The sequence below is a fragment of the Papio anubis genome, chromosome X, assembly GCF_008728515.1.
Source record: "Papio anubis isolate 15944 chromosome X, Panubis1.0, whole genome shotgun sequence".
Classification (NCBI taxonomy): Eukaryota; Metazoa; Chordata; class Mammalia; order Primates; family Cercopithecidae; genus Papio; species Papio anubis.
The window spans coordinates 125948625-125969074 of NC_044996.1; the positions used below are offsets into that span (position 1 = coordinate 125948625).

The following is a 20450-nucleotide window of genomic DNA, read 5'->3' on the forward strand; positions in this document are numbered from 1 at the left end:
TGAGGCAAGACTCTCCCCCAGCAAAAAGTTTACAACTCGCTGAAGGCTCAGATGATCGTTAGTTTTTTCTAGCAGTGAAGTATTTTTAAATTAAGGTACGTACATTGCTTTTTTAGACATGTTATCGCACACTGAATGAACTACAGTAAAGCATAAACATGACTTTTATATGCACCAGGAAACCAAAAAATTCTTGTGACTCGCTTTATTGCAGTGGTCTAAAATTGAGTTTGCAGTATCTCTGAGGTATGCCTGTACTCTGATTCTGAGGTAAAGGAAGGTTAACTGGCAGAACTTCACTGATACTTTTGTTAGGTAAACACACATCTGTCCGCACTCTAATTAACACAGTGACAGAGAAGGAAGGAAGAAAAAGAGTGGAGAGCTAGAAGGGGCAGGCAAAAGGGGAAAGAATAATGTGAGACCATGAGGCAGAAACACATCCATCCCACAGAGCACCTGTGTGTAAGGGCAGGTGGCTCTTAGAGCAGCTTTCTTTATTTTAATAAAGTATATTTCTCTGCACTCATAGAGACAATACAGAAAAACATTAAGAATGACACACACACACACACACACATACATGCACACACATATGCACCCAGAATCAGAGATCACTGCTTTAAATTTCTTTCCTCTTTTTCTTTCTGTGTATGTTGCAGCCTAGTCGAGCTCATACTATAGCTGCAATTTGATATCCTTTTTTTCAGCTTTAACACAATACAGTTCCCTGTGTTTTTATAAACTCCTTGTGTGTGGTTTCATGACTGTGTGATGGTTTGTCTTGTGGACATTTTCTGGCAGGATGGATCTCACGGTGGCCAACAGCACGCCTGTGGGTCAGGCAGCCCTGGGCCTGATGCCTAGCCATGCCCCCAACCCCTTTTAGTAGCCTGGTTACCTCAAGAAATGACTTCATCTCTCAAAGCCTCAATTATTTCATCTGCAAAATGGGTATCATATCACTGTCACGCAGGTTAAACAAGTCAGTACTTACTTCTGCTTATGAATTTAACTTCTCCTAAGAGGGAGGTCATATTATTATTTATAGATGAGAAGGTTCAGTTTGGTGAGGTCACTTGCCCCACATCTGTGGGTAACAGTGGAAAGAGCCAGGATTTATAATGCCAGTAAAGTTCTGAACTCCCCCACCCCTAGCCTGCACCTAATGGAATAACTTGGCTTGAATCACCTAGCTGGTAAAAAACAAAGCTGATATGTGATTGAATCCAGAGCCTACATGCTATGATGCCCCCTGGGAAAGTTCCCTGTGGATGTAATATTCTCTGGGTTTTATTTAAAACCATTTCTTTCCATGTTGCAGTGCTGCATCAGGCACTGATGGGTCAGGGCTGGTGATGGGTGGGTGCTTTGGCTGGTCCCCTTGGTAATGGTAATGGCACAGTAGTACATTTTCAGAGAGCAGAAGAGACTTCGTGGAGCTTTTTAAAAATCACAAGTATATGATGCCCAGAGAGGATGAGAAGTGTCAGCAGGGATGTGGATCTTCTGCTCAAACCCTCCCCTGTTCTCATCCTTCCTTCCTTCCTTAATGATTTTGATGTTGAGATAGTTCTCCCCTTGCCCTCGGTCCCTCTTCCCCCTAACACAGCTGTCTGAGAACAGTGCCCTGGCTGGATTCTTTGGCCATGTAATAATTTGCCAAGTCCAGTCTGATCATCTCTCTCCCACAGTCAATCCTGGGTGGCAAGAAAATGCTGGCTACTCTGGAACCAGTTCAGGGATGAATGCCATTGATTGCACTGCTGCCTCCATCACCTACAGAGTGACAGCGTGTGAGAAAAACAAATCACGGCTGATATACAAAAAACAAAAAAGAAGCAAAAACAAACAAACAAAAACAACAACAAAAAAATCCCTCTCTGTTCCAGTTTATCACGTGTACAATGAGTCTGTGGGATGTCTAACAAATGGCCTGCCAGCCTCAGCATAGAAAGGGGCAAAAGGCTTGCAACCTGATGTGGCTGCAGTGGGCCCTCAGCCTGCATTTTGTTGAAAGTCCTACATCCAGAGCAGATTCGATTTTGAATCTTTACAGTGACTCTTTTTGAATTGCATGGTTATTCAGCAGATTAAATCTTAATTGCAAATGCAGCTTCAGCGTAGGAGTACCATTGTGCTTGCTGGTTTCAGGCCATTTTTGCTGAGCCGTGCTTTTCCAGAAGGCTGTTACATATTTAGAAAGGGGGAAATGGCGTTTCATTTGTCGATTGGAGTTTTGTTTTGCCGACTGGATTTATTGTAGTGTTTATTTAGAAGTGCCAAAAACTGACGTCCCTGGAGAGAGAATTGCTCAATTTTTTTGGAGAGGTTCTCTAAATTGTCCAAACTGCACTTAGAAAACAATGTCTGTGGTCCTTCTGTGAGAGGACAGGCTTGCCAACAGTCTCATGTGGTATAATTTTTATTAATTTTTCAGAGACCCAAGAAGCCACCGCCTCCATCCGCTCCTGTCATCAAACAAGGGGCAGGTAATGTACCTTTCGGTTCCATCAAATAAAATGTGCATCTTTCTTTTTGCATATATTCAAATCATCCTCAGTGTAGAGTTCAGGATTCCTGGTTCAAGTGCCATAGACTGACAACTTGGGAAGTTACGATTTGATCTCAGCAGGCAGGTTTTAAAGATACTTCTGTTTTTCCTAAAAGATAAACATACCATTAAAATGTGACCCTGATATAGTGTAAAAATCTAGGCTCCCAAAGAGAATGATCAGAAAGAATTTAAAGAAAAAACAAGTTTGGGTTTTTTAAGTAAACAGCTTTTGAGGAGAAAATAACTTAATTGCCCTGTTTCACCTGTGTCCAGTTGAAGGTCAGCTTAGGGAAGATTGTTTCCCACGGGTCATAGCATTGTTGTGCATGTACAGTGTTGCTGAATTTTCAATGTCTGTCCCATGCAGTTAACCAAAATCTGTACTGACTTCACTTACGCTTCAACAAAAAGATGTTTTTCTAGCAATACTTTTCCTCATGATTCTTTTTTAATTTTGAAGAGTCTGATTCACTTTTTTTTCTGTGTAGTTCAGATATTCAGGTTGAATAATAGAGGAAGAATTGATGTCGAACATTTGGTAACTCGTTTCACACTGGATTCTCATATATAAAAAGATATTTCATATTTCCCAGTAGAACTCCTCTTTATAATAGTTAAAATTAATTATAGGGAAAAATTCCTCCATGAATAATTAGTTAAGTAGCATTTTAAAAAATTAACAACTAAAATAGAAGAGAAGGGGTATTTTTAGTTCTACACATTCACAATTATGATGTTTCTATAACAGTTAAATTATCAATAAATTTCCAGATTGGTTTATTTATAAACTTAGTAAGAAGTGATTTTTAAGTTCTTTTGGCCCACCAAGTTCGGAGGAAAAGCTTGACCCCAAATTCCTTTCCCATTCCCTTTGGCATAGTTGAGAATTATAGAGATTAAGTCCTGAAATGGGATGTTAATTACATCTTTTGCTCCGCCCCCATCCTTGTTTGCATTGAGCAGTTTCATTTTGCCACCTAGTGGTTCTGGCCATATATTTTATTGTGCTGAAATTGAAGCAAGCTATTTATTTGCTTTTCTCTGAAGACCCCTTTCCCTGTAGACCTTGGTAATTGATCAGAGACCATGGAGATTAGTTGAGGAGTCCAAGGCTCAGGCAGTCTAGAATGTAGCTAAGATTGGATTCTTCAGTATAGTAGGATTGTCAGTTCTTTCTGTGTCTCTAGGAATGATACTGACGTCATTATTGTTAGGTGAGTAGATTGTAGCATGGTAGGCAAATTCTTACCCTTTTAAAACAATTTTACCAAAGTTTATGATGGGTCTCTGTGGGGCAAAGCAAGATGGCATTTAATCTTCATAGATTACTGCTCATTTATCCTGCCTGAATGATATTGGGAACTCCTTTGTAATGGGGAGATAGATATTCATATTTTCTCCATCATCAGCTTTCCTCGTGTTTGATTATTTTACCAAAAAAAAAAAAAACAGATATGAAATTGACAGAAATGAGATGCAGTGATTAATTTGTAGTGAGTCATTAAGAGGAATTAAGTAAAGGGTGTGTTTGGTGGATATTTTTTTAACTTCTTTTGTCCTCTGAGGTTGTGTAATTGAGATTTCTAGTACCAAGCACCCATCTTTGGAACTGGTCGTGTAAAGAGTTTGTTAAGAACTCAACCCAGTCCGTACATAAGAGGAGTACTTTTGACTGGTTTGTGCTTTAGCTATTTCTCAAGTGCTTTTACATGCCTGAGGCCACTGGCGCCAATGAGAAAACCCCAGGAAAGGGAGCAGCTGCAGTCCATGTAGGTAAAGACTAAATGCTAAGTGGTACATTTGAAAAAATGTAATACTTGAAGGACCCCAAATTTGGTGGCATAAAACAACAACCTTCTTATGTTCATGGATTCTGTGGGTCAAGAACAGGCCATGGCTGGGATGGCTTGTCTCTGCTCCATCATATCTGGGACCTCAGCTGGGAATACTGAACTAGCTGAAGCTGGAGGATCCACTTCGAGGATGAATGTTTCCCTCACATGTCTGGCTCCCCTTGGCAAGGGTGCCTGGAAGGCTGGGCTCAGCTGGGGCTATAGGCTAGAGCATCTATATGTGGCCTCTCCAGGGTAGTTGACTTCTTACATGGAGGTTCAGTATTCCAGCAAATAAAGCATAAACTACAGGGACTTTTATGACTCAGCTTTGGAAGTTACATGGTATCATTCCTGCCACTGGTCGAAGCAGTCACAAGCCCACCCACATTCCTGGCAAGGGACTGTAGACTTCACCTCTTACTGGGAGGAGTATCAGATAATTCCAGGCCCTATTTTAAAATGGCTACAAAATGGGATCCAGATTCCTATGAAACCCCCTTTTATTGGTAGAACACAACATTCAGTGGCCCCTTATTTGTAAAGTTTGATAATTGACATTTATTTATACACATGCTCCACCCCCACCCAGTGATTTCCTGTGACTATATTGATGCCTAAGGAAATCAGGCTTAAATATCAGAAAATATTATTAGTGGTGTTCTTATAAATTAAGGATACATAGGCAGGTGAGCTTAACGACATAGGCCAGAAATGACTTCTGCTCTGTTTCTAAACAGCTCGTGTTTGCCAGGTAATGCTAACACCCAACTCAGGGGAAAAAAACTTATTGACTTTGCTCTACCTGATAAAGATTTAAATGCTGGTGTGTCTAATAATTGAATAGAGAAAACATTTTCTGATCACTATTACCCTTTCCCTCCTAGGCACCACTGAGAGAAAACATGAAATTAAAAAGATACCTCCTGAAAGACCAGAAATGCTTCCAAACAGAACAGAAGAAAAAGGTATGAAATCAATTCTTCATTGGCACTTCTAGAACAGCAAGAGCTGAAGCTGTCTGTTACACAGCTAGTCCAGAATACCCACAGGATTTGCTTTTCCTTTGGAATATGGTGATCATGGTTTTGTTTTGATTGCTTTTACAAATCCTATTGCTAAGGAAGTAGGAGAGGGTTATGTGGTACTTCGTGGGACCAGAATTTCTCATCATATGAAAAATTACCAGTCTAGTCAATTAACACATCGCTGCTGTTTCCTGATGTCTCTACCACGGCCACCCTCTCCGCACCCTGAAGTCAGGTGTAAGTTCCTTTAGAGCCTGGTATATATCTGTCAGTTTCCACTTAGCCTGTCCTTCATGCCTAGTGTCCCAAGGTGCTCATTCACTGTTGATGGATGGATTTGGCTTAGTGAAATTCACATCCAGAGAAATAAACAAATGAAAGCTCTTTTCTTTGGTCACTCATGGACCCTTGACTCTGGTTAACATTATTACAGACAAATGTCCTTGGTCAAGGATACTGGAGGAGGGGAGGGTGGCATGGTAATACTGGGAAAAGCAGCTTGGTCCCCGGAGTCTCCTGAAGGTGGTCAGGAGTGTCACTGGCTGGGAAGTAGCTTAATGTGTGTCCTGCAGTCAGGTTTATGAACGTGTTTGACTCCTACCATTTTGAGAGTCTCTCCCAAAGAAATCTGCATACTGTAGAAGGACTCATTTTATTAGGTGTCTAGGATTGATTGATCACACATTTTTATGGGAAAAATGCTAAGTTATTATGAACAGGAGGCTGAGCAAATTCCATTTTAAAAAGCAGTTATTTTTAAGTCACAAGAGAAATGCTGAATTAATGAATGTAATTATTTGGAGGTGCTCCTTGGTGGTCTCGTGAAATTTTATTGTGAAATTTAATATTTCATGTCAGCCTGCCAAAAATTGTACCAACATTGCAAGCTCTTAAGAAGCTATACCTCTTTCTTTCGCAGTGAGCAGTTAGAACTTGACTTGTGGAACCTCATTGTGAAGGCCAGGTCTGTGTCACAGATTGATGAAAAAAACAGCCATTGAATATATACCATATGAATAACTCTTTGTATAAAAGCGTTGGTATAGCCGGGCACAGTGGCTCACACCTGTAATCCCAGCACTTTGGGAGGCTGAGGTGGGAGGACTGCTTGAGCCCAGGAGTTCAAGACCAGCCTGGGCAACATAGCAAGACCCTGTCTCTACCAAAAAAAAAAAAAAAAAATTAGCCAGGCCTGGTGGCCTGTGTCCATAGTCCCAACTACTTTGGGAGGCTGAGGTGGAAGGATCGCTTGAGTCTGGAGATCAAGACTGCTGTGGGCTGTGATCACGCCACTGTACCCCAGCCTGAGCAACAGAGTGAGACCCTGTCTCAAAAAAAAAAAAAAAGCGTGTGGTGCGAATTAACCAGACACCACCCTCTGTCTTCATGGAGGATACATGGCTAGTTTCTGGGTAATAGCCAGTCTCTGTGATAGGGACACTTCCTGCACTAGTCCATGCTGACCTATGGACTAGGCCTACATGTGAACAACCACCCTAGTTGGCTGACCAAGCGGCCCCACATTGCTAGTTCCTTCCCCTCTCATGATCCCTTGTTCTATGCCACAGTGGGTCAGGGAGGCAGAATCCCTGGTCAGATGCAATAGGGAAGCCAGGGAATCAGCCCTACCCAGAGACTTGTTCTCCCCGTTGGGTCAGCACAAACTGCCTTTTCCATTCATCCTGCAGGCTGCTGGAGTTCCTGTCCTGCTGCAATAGGAGAAATGTCCCCTGCTTTGCATTTCAACAGAGCCCTTCCTCCTCTGGCCCCTGTGTGCCATAATATGAGTTCCCAGCATTCCTGATTGGAGCATATTTCCCCACATTGTGGGGATGAGCACAATAATACCTGATGGGTTTATTTTTATTTTATTTTTTTAGAGACAGGGTCTTGCTCTGTCACCCAGCCTGGAGTGCAGTGGTACGATTGTAGCTCACTGCAGCCTCGAACTTGTGGGCTCAAGCAATCCTCCTGCCTCAGCCTCCTGAGTAGCTGGGACTACAGGTGTGTGCCACCATGCCCGGCTAGTTTTTGTAGAGATGGTGTTTTACTGTTGCCCAGGCTGGTCTCGAACTCCTGGCCTCAAGTGATCCTTCCACCTTGCCCTCCCAAAGCTCTGGGATTACAGATATAAGCCACCGCACCCAGCCCTGATGGGTTTTTTTTAACCTTTTGCCAACCATCCGGGGACCCAAACAACATGAGTCTGTGTTTGCAAGTAAAAGTTGTCCTGAGTACCATCTTACAAGTAAGCATAGGGAACCTGCCTATAGTCTAATGGGCAACTCTCTAAAGTTCCATCTTTATCAAGAAGAATGTGGATGTATGCTTTTTATACCACGCACGGAGCAAGGCTAGTTGGGAACAGAAAATATGAGGCTGTCACTGACCACTGCCCCGTTCGTCCAACAGATCTGGCTTCAACTTCATTCTAATAGCTCTCACTCCAAAAAGCCTTAGAAACCATATACCTGTGAAGTCCTAGTTTGCCTTCCAAGTTCAAACTGTGCACAAGAAGAATCCAGAACTCATTGTTCCCTGAAATGCTTTCCCTTTTATTGACTCATGGCCCTTTTCAGAGGCCACCCTGAGACATGTCAGGCCTCTTTCCTTGCCATAGCCAGCAGGTCCTGTGGGCCACTGACCAAACCCCTCAGCCCTCTGCTGAGCCCTGACTCCATGCCAGCACCACATACGGCTCTGAGGAGTTGACCAGACCTAGGCCCTCCCCTCAGGAGCTGTCAGCCTACAGGCCGTGCCAAACATGCAAACACCCAGAAAGTGTCTGAGCGTGTTTGTAAAGTGCTGCCCTGTAATGCTCAGGTAAGGAAGGAAGGAAGTCTGCCTTTGAGCTGTTGGGAAGGGAACATGACAGTGTCATGTTTCAGCCAGGCTTCGAAGGAAGAACTGGAGTATGCTGAAGGTGGGCAGTGGCCAGAAGGACACTTCAGGCAGAAGGACCAGCATGAGTGAAGGTGTGCAAGGGAGGGAACAGTGAGCTCTGTGGGACTTCTTCTAACCTGACAAAGAATAAGTGGTGCTCTTGGCCTTCCACATTCACCTTCAGAAATAGCATCGGTGATTTTTTTTTTAAGCAGGAAATGAGTGATCTGCATCTAAGTACTGTCACTTACACTAGATCTGTCTGTTTTCTTTAAACAATGATTTAAAGAAAGACCAGAGAGAGAGCCAAAACTGGATTTACAGAAGCCCTCCGTTCCTGCCATACCACCAAAAAAGCCTCGGCCGCCTAAGACCAATTCTCTCAGCAGACCTGGCGCACTGCCCCCGAGAAGGCCAGAGCGACCAGTGGGTCCGCTGACGCACACCAGGTACTCCTGCGCTTTCACCTCTGGGGTGGGTGTGGGGCGGCTCTGGAAGGAACACAGGAGGGGAACTGACTGCCACAGACCTTGGGAGGAAAGGAGAAGAGAAGTGGGGCTCAAGCTTCCCTCTTACATCCTCCAGCAAAATTATCTGAAGACACCGGCCACTTCTGTCCTTGCTGCTGCACTCGGGCAAAAGTGAGTGTGAGGTTGAGGGGTGCCGTGTGGGTTTCAGGATTAGCAGATGAGAACTGGGTACCCAGCATTTAGGCCCTGCTGACACGTAGGGGTTTTTCCTGGGCCTCATTAGAAGCAAGGCCAACTGCCCTTCAGCCTGGAAATGCAGGTGGCGTGTCCCTCTTTTTCCCCCTGGATGTTGTGCTGGCCTCAAGTATGTACATCTCATGTGTGGCTATGACCCCTGACCCTCACTGGTCTGCAGGGCTTCTTTCCATAGCCCAGGCTCCCTGTGCTCTTCACTGTACAGCCTATTGTGGAACCCAGATCCAGGAATGTCTCTAGCTCTAAGACCCTCAAAGGCTGGGGACGTGCTTTATGCAGGCATGTGTTCCGAGATGTGCTTGACAGAATGAAAATTCATTCGCCAGCGGGCTGGATGCATGTGTTCCGTGAAATCAGAGTTGGACATTGTGTGTTCCAGACCTGAGATACCTACCACAGAGCAAGGAACTGTTGAATTCTCTCCATAAGTTCATTGCCAGAACTTTCTACCATAATATTAAAATATATGTGTATTACATGTGTTGGTGTAACACACCAGGGCAGGCCAGTGACCCAGAGGTCTTTAGGTGTGCATGTCAACACAGTCACTGAATTTTTGTTCTTATGAGCTAAGTTGGCATGGTGAAAGTTGCATGGGCTTCACAGCTCTTGCATTGGAGTCAGACAGACCTCTGGGCTGGAATCTCAGCCCACCTCATTCATGGGAGAAGTAGGAGCTTGGCTATACTATCCTCTCACCTCACTTTTTTCATGTGTAAATAGAGGATGATAATGGAATGCACCTAAATAATTCCCAAGTATGGAAATCAACATTATTTTCATTGTTATTTTGATTATTGCCTATTGAATTAGGCACACTGCAGTAAGACAAAAATAGCTCATTTACTTTTTTTAAAGACAAATTTTAATTAGTGGTAAAATACACGCATTGTAAAAATTATCATCTTAACCATTTTAAGTGCACTGTTCAGTGGCATTAAGTATGTTCGCATTGTTGTACAACCATTTCCAGAACTCTTTTCATCTTGTAAATCTGAAATTCTGTACCCTTTAAACAGTGACTCCTCATTTACCTCCTCTCCCAGCCCCTGGCAGCCACCATTCTACTTTCTGTCTCTATGGATTTGACTACTCCAGGTACCTCAGTAAGTGGAATCATACAGGATTCATCTTCTTTTTTTATTTTTTATTTTTTTTGACGCAGAGTTTCACTCTCGTTGCCCAGGCTGGAGTGCAATAGCGCGATCTCAGCTCACCGCAACCTCCGCCTCCCGGGTTCAAGGGATTCACCTGCCCCAGCCTCCCAAGTAGCTGGGACTACAGGCATGCACCACCATGCCTGGCTAATTTTGTATTTTTAGTAGAGACCAGGTTTCTCCATGTTGGTCAGGCTAGTCTCAAACTCCCAACCTCAGGTGATTCGCCCGCCTTGGGCCTCCCAAAGTGCTGGGATTACAGGTGTGAGCCACTGTGCCCGGCGGATTCATCCTTTTATGACTGGCTTATTTCACTTAGCATGATGTCTTCAACATTCATCTGTATTGTAGTATGGCTCATTTGCTTTTCATAACAATGACAACAACAAAAACACAACTCCCAGGCTCAAATATAGAGGCAGGTCACAACGTGGGTGTGTGGGAGGCTGGCTGCCCAGTCGATACAGAGCTGTGGTCATCTCAGGTGCGTGTGAGCCTATTTGAGTAGCAGCTGGTTCACCTGTGTCATTCTACAGGCATCTCCCAAGGTCCAATCCAACAACTGCCTCCGTGTGACACCCCCTGTTGAGTTGGTGAGGACTCTCCATGCTCCACCCTCTCCTATGAACTGACAATAGAAGGTTCTTTGCACACGCGCATATTGGGGCCACTTGACAGTCTTGATGACCTTAGCAAGGACCATTTCAGTGGTGTGCTCAGCCCAGAAACTAGTATATCAGAAGAAAAAGCTTATGTAAACCAAAGTGCTTCCAAAAAGAATATGAGCTATACAAATGGGGAAGATGTGGAGCAGCAAAGGTTGCACATCGCAAAGAAGAGCCTGAAGCCATGCCCTGGGAAATCCTATTAGTCTCCCAGGGGCTACAAACATTTCCGTTAGCTCAATAACAATTTCCAAAATATTCCTGCTGCTCTTTCTAACAATCTGATTGAAGAGAAGTGGAATTCCAACTGCTGCTTTGCCTTCTAGAGCTTCTTGCAACTCTCTGGTTATAGGATAGGTACAGGCTTTGCAAGCCTGGGGGGAAACGTGTCATCACCACCAAACTTCTGGGCTCACAGTGATCCCATTTGCCTCCTTCCTCTGCTTATCTCTTTTCTGCCTCTGGGTCTCCCAGTATCCAGTGGTTAGTTAGAAGTCCAGGACATGAAGGGAGATGCATGAGAGAGGTTTGTGAAGCCAGTGGAAGAGGTAGTTGTTCTTAACAGTGCGTACCATCTGAGCAGCCTGGGAGAGGGTGGTCAGCCCCCAGCCCTCCATATACCCTATGACTGCCTAGCTCCCTAGACACTGGTTTGCAGGAGGGTGTAGGGGAGGAAAACCCTGAGATTCCTGCTTAGCCAGTTTAAGGGAGGGCAGTGCCTGCTCTTACTCAGTGGTTCTCAAACTCAAGCATGCCTCCGAATCACCTGGAGAACTTGTTCAAAACAGATCACTGGGTGCTATTCCCACAGTTGCTGACTCAGTAGGTCTCGGGTGGGTCTGAGAATTTACATTTTTGAAAGCTGCTGGTGGTGGTGGTGGTGGTGGTGGTGATGGAATCCACACCGTGACAGCCATTGCTCTAGATTCTTCCAAGTTGTTGACGGTGCTCGCCCCTCCTTGCCTGGCTGCTCATGCTTCAGATTTGAGAGCCCCTGTTAGCATGCCCTCCTCTGGAAGCCTTCCCTTAGATCTCATGATTGCTCTCTCCTCCAAATGCCTGCCACCCGTGTTTAGCCTAGTGCTGGGCCCCATGCTGTGCTACTTGGGATGCAAACACCCCCGGACTTCTTCACTAGATTTAAAGCAGATCAAGAGTGTGTTTTGTCATCTCCACATGCCTTACGGTGTCGAGCATATGGTAGTGGCTCATTTAACAAACACTTGTTGAATGCCATGGTTCCTTAAAAGAGGGGGAGGTGCCAGTACTTATATTTTGTTCAATTTTGCCTCTCCTGTCGTCCTTCCCAGCCTCTGTACAAGCTCTTTAGTATGCGTGTCTTACATTCTAAGTAACCTATTATGCCGTGGATTGCCACACAAAAACACTTTTAAAAATCAGAGAAAGGCTTATTGTTCCTTGATACTTAATGCACTTTATGTTTTTTTGCTAAGCAATTACATTGAACAACCAACCTGTATATTGGTTTATGAACTTGTTTTGCTCTGCCAAATTAGTGGAGGTATGAATGTTAATTCAAATAGTTTTGTGTCAGTGGTCCTCTGGAGAAAGGGTATTGTGTTCTGTGTGAACCCAGATCTTCACCAACATTTACCTGACCAGGTGAATGGATGGCTAGATGGACGATTGAATGCATGGACATGTAGTCACTGTAAGCAGCACTCGTTGGGAGCTAGGCATTGCCACTGCAGCTGCAGCGTCCGGGCTCACGCTGCTTCTAACCAGCCAGAAATCTTGCTGCCAAGTGCGGCTTTCAGAGGAGAGTAATTTCTTTCTCTTTAAACAGGAGCTAGCATCTTTCACAAAAAAGGAATACTGTACATAAGTTTAGGAAAAGCATCATCACTTTTAGATATATTCACTTAACAAAAAATGTATTACAGAGCCGGGCGCAGTGGCTCCTGTCTGTAATCCCAGCACTTTAGAAGACCAAGGTGGAAGGATGACTTGAGGCCAGGAGCTTGAGACCAACCTGGGCAATATAATAAGACCACATCTCTACAAAAAAATTTTTAAAAATTATGCAGGCGGGGTAGTACACATCTATAGTCCCAGCTACTCAGGATGCTAAAGTGGGAGGATTGCTTGAACCCAGGAGGTTGAATCTGCAGTGAGCTGTGATGGTGCCACTGCACTCCAGCCTGGGCAACAGAGTGAGACCTTTCCTCCATAAATATATATATGTATTTATATTTACAAATACATATTTATATTTATAAATATAAATGTATATATTTACAAATACATATTTATAAATATAAATATATATTTAATATATGTATATACATATGTACATGTATTTGTATATATGTACATATGTATATACATATATTTGTATATGTATATATTTTGTATATTTATATACATATATTTATAAATATATATGTCAATATATAAATAAATATAAATATATATAATATATAATGTAATTTATAAATGTATATTAGTATAGTAACAAAATCAGTTGGACATTTTATTTTATTTTATTTTATTTTATTTATTTTTTTTTTTTTTGAGGCGGAGTCTCCCTCTGTCGCCCAGGCTGGAGTGCAGTGGCCGGATCTCAGCTCACTGCAAGCTCCGCCTCCCAGGTTTACGCCATTCTCCTGCCTCAGCCTCCCGAGTAGCTGGGACTACAGGCGCCCGCCACCTCGCCCGGCTAGATTTTTGTATTTTTTAGTAGAGACGGGGTTTCACCGTGTTAGCCAGGATGGTCTTGATCTCCTGACCTTGTGATCCGCCCATCTCGGCCTCCCAAAGTGCTGGGATTACAGGCTTGAGCCACCGCGCCCGGCCTGGACATTTTATATTATATATGCAATTAATATATATTAATGTTGGACATTAATATATATTTATATATTTCTAAATATATAAAAGCTACATATTACAAACATATATTCATATATTCATATATAATATATATTGTTATATATTATATATGTTATAAATATATTTTTATATATTGTTAATATAAATGTATATATTTAGAAATATATCATTAATATATATTAACTATATATTTATAAATATATATTTATATTAGCAATATATATTTAGAAATATATGAATATATACCATTAATATATAAATATATGTTAACAAATATATAAATATGTGTTAATAAATAGTATATTTATATATTTATAAGTATACATAAATAATATATTCATATATTATTACTATTAGCACAATATTAATAATTATGTTATTAATATTTAATTAATTATATTAGTCCTGGTCAGACCCAGGTGTTCCAGTTCACAATTTTTAGGAATTATATCTAGGAAAACCAGAATGACATTAGTAAGCAGTCTGTGTTCAGTCTGAGCAAGTGGAAATGCACATGAAGGCTCTTACAGTGATCGCTCTCTTCCTCAGATAGTAACATACTTGACCTTTAGTAAGAATGTTCTCCCCACTTCTAGAAAGTAAGTTCATATGGAATTTCAACAGGAAGAAAGGACTTTCAAAAATGTAATACCAGCATTGATTTAAAAATTCAATGGTGGGCTGGGCACGCTGGCTCATGCCTGTAATCCCAGCACTTTGGCAGGCCGAGGCAAGTGGGTCACCTGAGGTCAGGAGTTCAAGACCAGCCTGGCCAACATGGTGAAACCCTGTCTCTACTAAAAATACAAAAAATTAGCCAGGCGTGGTGGTGGGTGCCTGTAGTCCCAGCTACCAAGGAGGCTGAGGCGGGAGAATTGCTTGAAGCTGGGAGGCAGAGGTTGCAGTGAGCCAAGATTGCACCATTGCTCTCCAGCGTGGGCAACAAGAGTGAAACTGTGTCTCAATAATAATAATAGTAATAATAAGGTATATTAGCAATTGAATAAAAATGAGTTCCTCTGTGAGAAGAGTTCCTGAAACTTGGGAGAAGAATCCAAAAGAAGAAAAAAACCCAAGGAAATGCTGGAGAGAGGCAGGCTGCCCTTTGCTCTAGTGATTGCAAGCAGTGGAAGGCAGTAAGCAAGAAACGTGAGGGGCAGGGCAGGTGTGTACCCTCAAAAGGAAATAAATCTGATAGGGAAAGAGATAGAAGCAGCCTGACTAGTCCAAAGCGGGCTTGTTAATCCTCCCAAACTCAGACATCCCAAGGCATAAGGATTGGTAATTTTCTTCTCAAAGAATAGAGAGGCTAGAGCAGGACCTTCACTCTGAGTTGGGGAGCTTTGCCTTTCTTCCGCTGTAGCATATGCTCTCTGAGTGGCCAGGGGCAGGTGTCAGGGAGCCTTGAGTTAGAGATGTGGGGAGAAGGTCTGGGATGAAGGAAAGGAAGTGAGGCCGGCAAGGATGGAGTGGGAGCAAGGTAAAGTCGATGGCTGGAAGGAAGCACAGGAGATGGTAATCAGAAAGGGGAGGTCAGTGCTTACAACCTTGGAGGTGGGTTTGTTTGGAAGATGAAAATATTTGCAATGGTTGTGGCCACAAATGTGGGTGACTGAAGATGAATGAATGAAGGTCATAGAACTGAAGATACCAAGGAAGGAGGGGCCGGAGTTGGGGATGGATCACCCACGTGGTCACCATAGGCTCAGGAAGATGGCAAGAGCTGGAATCAGGGAGGCCAATGTTCTACAAGCCAGTGTCCTCCCATGGGTGCCGGTGTGTTCTGGGAGTTGATGATAGTGACAAGAAGGGTTTGACAGTGTGGTAGCAGGTGGTGTGAGCCTGCTGGCTCCATCCTCTGTCGAGCAGAGCAGAGTTAACAGATTTTGCTTTGGTTGGTGGCTGAGAATGTCAGGGTGGAAGCAGACCATTCAATGAGAAGGTTCCAGATATAGGGGAGTTGGTTACTATGAATCAGACATCCCAGAGCTCACTGTCCATTGACTTTACATGTGGAAACATGTGCCCAGGAACTGCTCTCGAAGATAGGCAGTTGGGTGGTAGACACCAGGATGTGGGTAGGAGGACCAGTGACTTTCCAGACCTGTGCCACTTGGAGATGACCTGTTGCTTTAAATGTTAAACATACCATGTAGCCTTCTTGTGAAGGGCTGGAGGCTATACCGAGAGAATTGGAACATAGGATAAGGGGAGGGGCAGCATGCAGTGGAAGCTCTTTTTTTTTTTTAACCTGCAATGATGCTGGAGCACTGGATTTCAGAGAAACACTGGGAGTTAAATGACTTATGAGTTCTGAGGCATTTTAGCTTGAGGCAAAGATTAAGTAAACATTTATATGCCAAACATCAACTAAGTGCATAGGGTAGGGCAGATGTCTCTCTTGGGACCAACTTAAGAGCATGGAAGTTAACTTTTTCTTTAAATTTACCAAGGCATGTTGGCTTAAGACCTTGGGGTTATGATGTACCAGGAAATAAGCTTCCAGGTACTGATCACTCAGTGAGGTGTCCAACTCCCATGCCCACCAAAAGAAAGCATTAGAAAAGACCTCTTTGCTTTTATTAGTCATAAACTAATCAATCCATTAATCAAAAAAGAGGAAGAGAAAGCTAGTGAGTGCATGCAATGTTCCCTAAGTCAGCAGATAAACTGTATACTTGGATCATTTTGAATTGGGATTACTCAGTTGTTGTGAATTTCTTTCTAAAGATTTCTAGTGATTCCTTGTGTGATTTTTGTGTGTTTCCCTCCTTTAATACAAATCAGGATGAAGATGTATCTTTGGAGAATTCAGGAGAGAGGTCCTGGCTAGAAATTGCAGAGGTCGGCTTGGTGCAGTGGCTCACATGTGTAATCTTGGTGCTGTGAGAGGCAGAGGCAGGAGGATCACTTAAGGCCAGGAGTTCTAGACTAGCCTAGGCAACACAGAGATCTCTACAAAGTTTTAAAACTTAGCCATGCATGGTGGTGCATGTCTGTAGTCCCAGCTACTTGAGAGGTTGAGGTGGGAGGATCACTTGAGCCTAGGAGTTCAAGGCTGTAGTGAGCAATGATCGCACCACTACACACCATCCATCCTGGGTGATAGAGCGAAACCCCGTCTCTAAATAATTAAAAAAAAAAAAAAAAGCAATTACAGAGGTGGATGTCATTGACTTATAGATGGTAGTTACAAGCATGGAATAGATATGACCACTTCAGGAGATTATGGAGAAGAGGAGAAGGAAAGAGTAGAGACAGCAAGAGGGAAAATCACTGTGTATAGGGTGGAGGAAGGTCTAGGAGCCATCCAAAAGGGTAGGAGGAGTGTGATGTCATAGAAGCTAGAAGGAGGAAGTGTGGAGCAACTACTGATCAGCGGTGCTCACACCTGGGCGTGTATCCGAATCACGGGTGTTTGGGGTGCTTGTTGAAACACAGATTGCTGGCACCCCAGGTTTGTAATTCAGTAGGTCTGAATTAAGGCCTGAGAATTTGCATTTCTCCCAGGTTCCCAGTGCTGCTGCTGCTGCTACTGGTCAGGGGACCACATTGTGAGAACTGCTGCCATCTCGAGAGCCAGGGACAGCTAGGCTTTGCTCATTAGTTGGCCCTTGGTGATCCCAGTCGAGCAATTTCCGTGGAACAGTTGTGGGCAGGAGACAGATTTGGGGTGAGTTGAAGAGAGAGTGGGCAGGCGGCCAAGAGTGGGTACATTTGTCTTGTGAGAAATTGGCTATGGAAAAAAGGGGGAGAATGGGTGCTAGATATAGATTCAGAAAGGAAAGAAAATTTGTGTGTGTGTGTGTGTGTGTGTGATTCATTTGTTTCAAATACTCGTTAAGTGCCTACCTTTGCCCTGATCCCCTTCTAGGTAGTAGTTAACTATGGTAACCAGGCCCACCCACTGCTTGCTTGGGCTTTGGGGCCAGGCACACTGGGGTTGAAACCCCACCCCTCTTCTTAGATACCCTGTGACTTTGGGCAAGGTGCTCACCTCCTTGAGTCTCACTCAGTTCCCTCCCCTGCAAAATGATACCACAAGGCCTACCTTGCTCAGATGTGGAGAGTTTAAACAAACTGCTCCACCTCAGGGGCCTAGCTCGTTGCCTGGCAACTTGAGAGGCACTCAGCAAATCTGTGACCTCCATGGGAGAGGGGTTCCTGCGTCAGACTCTGGAGCCCCAAGGGGGTGGAAAAGTGGACATCCTCAGGGTGAAAGGATGAGTGGCCTCCCCCAGCTGCAGCAAGAGCCAGGACCCAGGGAAGGCTAGCAACTGATAGAAGGTAGTCCCGCAGGTCACAGGCGTGGGGGAAAGCACCTTGTCATACTTTAGGGACATCTGCATGATTTGCTGACCTCATTCCATTTGTACATATTATCTTCTCTCACTCTCTTTCCTTCCACCCACACATAAAGTGAACCAACCATAGTGACGGGATTTAGCCTCGACCCAGACTGAGTCACACTGATTTTCCTGCCACTGATGACCAGAATCAGGCAGTGAAACAGTAGGAAATGTTAACACCTCATGCATGCATTGTACTAATTGGTTTCTATAATGTGTTTTTCATGGGCTATGTCTTTGAGTAGTACTGTTCCTCCACATGGCACCCTGCGGACTTTTCTCACAATCACACTGTGATGAATTCTCCCTCCTCCAGACACTGCTGAAGATGGGGGCTCAGCATCTTTAAAGCCCCTTGCGCCCCTTTGAGATGTCAAGCTGTGGGTTTGCAGGTGACGTCTGTGGATGTCATCATCCTTGTGCCATAGTGGATTGCAGGGCTTGTCGGGCCCTGGATGGGCTCTGGAGAGAGGCCCGCTTCCAAATATATTTGCAGAGTCTGCACAAGGAACAGAAATTTGGAGGGGAATTGAGTGAGCACTTTCCCATCACCTCCCAGCGTGTCTTCACCATCTATAAATAGCCAAGCTTGTTTGTTCTCATCCAGACAAGGACGCACGACGCAAAGGGATAGCTGCCAGGAAAACCACTCTGGTTTCTGCTTCTTGTGCCCCTGGCCTCCCTCTGCTTGTCCCACATTTAAATGGTACCACTTTTTCAGTCCAAAAGTTCCTGTGATTCCTGGGACATTTTCGGCTACCAGGTGCGTATGTGGGGACTCATAGCAGGTAACAGCAGGACCTTTGCATCTGGATTTCTGGGAAAGGGAGGGAGGCTCCTCCTGCCCTCCATCTGAGGAGCAAAGGAAAACTGGGGTTACTGATACTCCCATTTTGTCCTTTCCTGATGGAAGGATCCAAGTTCCATGGGCAGTAACATCCCTCCTGGGGCAGAATGCTTCTGAAGGACTGGCTTTGCATCCGCCGTCTTCACAGATGGGTGGGGCCCTCTTGTCATTGTTGATTTGAGAGAAAAACATCTCTTGGAGCATAAAACCTATGCATGCGGATGCTTACTTACATTATTGCCATCCCAAATGTGGTAGGTAAAGATTGGACTGGCTTGGCATGAGGAACTTTCCATCTGGTTCCAGCTCTGCCACCAATCAACTAGGTGGCCTTGGGTATATCACTGCCCACTCTCAGAGCACAGGACCTTTGTCTGTAATAAAATGGGGGCTTCAGCTGGGTACTCTCTACCCACCTTTAACAATCAGAGCTGAAGTCTGAGATGTTATGAGTAGGCAGCCAGGAGAGCAGGAAGGGAGTGCTCAATTGCATTGGCCTTGCATCCTCAGGCTTACCTGACTGGACAGGGCCACAGAGATAAACAATGAGACACAGTAGTTTTACACTAGGAGGGAGTACTAAGCAAGGTTGCAGAGTTGGAGAAAGAAAGAAGATAGGTTCTCAGGTGACAGGTGCTCTAAAATCTCAGACTTCACTGCTGTACATCCATGTAACCAAAAATCACGTGTACCCCAAAAGCTATTGAAATAAAATAAAGTAAAAAGTTGTCATAAAAAAAAAAGAAGATAGGATAATTCGAGTGGTTTCTCTAGCATCTGCACATTTGACGTCCGTTATCATCCGTTCCCAATGCAATGAAAAGTGATAACAAATAGAGGATGTGTGGGGTGTGCCTCAGTGGTTTCCTAAGCACAGGCAATGGGGTGTTTCTGTTTCTCTTCTTTTCCTTTTCTTCCCAGCTTTCTTTCCCCCTTGTCAAATTTTGTAGGCAGTTGAAGCCCAAACACTTGCACCTCCTTTCTGGGGCGTGGGGTGGGGACTGTCAAAAAGAGTCACCATATGGACTTGGAATCTTTGGTTCAGTAGGAATCGGTAGATTTGCTCTTTCTCCCTTCACCCTTGCTCACCTCCAAAAGGTTTATGGGTTCTTTTTGGTATTTTTGTGTGTGTGTGGCTGCTGTTAGTGCTACTGCTAATTTATTTGTTTGTTTGTTTGCTTGCCTTGGCTTCCTGTGCACTTCAACACCTTGTCCGTACCACATGTCTTGGCTTAACTGTCCCAATGCAGGCTAAATTGGGCTGTGCCACTGGCTGAGTTCATGGTCTCAAGAGATGCACATGGTGCATCTTCCACATTCCCGTCTGTGCATGAGCCCCATCTTATAGCTTGGGTCTGAGTGGGAAGAACAGGCCCCTCTGGATAGGTCGAGTGCATGATTTTTGTTTATTATTAGTACTTTTAAACTGAGAGAGGCAAAAGTAAATTTACTTAGCTGGCAGTGTGCCGGGGTGACACAGGCTGCCTGGCATCCTTGATGACTCACTGTCCCCAAGGCCAGATCCCCAGTCTGGAAGACCAGAAGGCTGACTAA

The 20450-nt window shown here is 44.1% G+C and overlaps 1 protein-coding gene across 13 annotated transcripts in view; it reads left to right on the plus strand.

The window, feature by feature from the left end:
- Positions 1 to 20450, plus strand: part of SH3KBP1 (SH3 domain containing kinase binding protein 1) — a 355843-nt gene that overhangs the window by 287581 nt on the left and 47812 nt on the right. For all 13 annotated transcript variants that reach the window (XM_017953930.3, XM_021933130.2, XM_021933128.2 and 10 more), the window contains 3 exons: positions 2441 to 2492; positions 5277 to 5357; positions 8590 to 8749. In XM_017953930.3, the coding sequence (XP_017809419.2) occupies positions 2441 to 2492; positions 5277 to 5357; positions 8590 to 8749 (293 nt within the window). The remainder of the gene's footprint in view (positions 1 to 2440; positions 2493 to 5276; positions 5358 to 8589; positions 8750 to 20450) is intronic.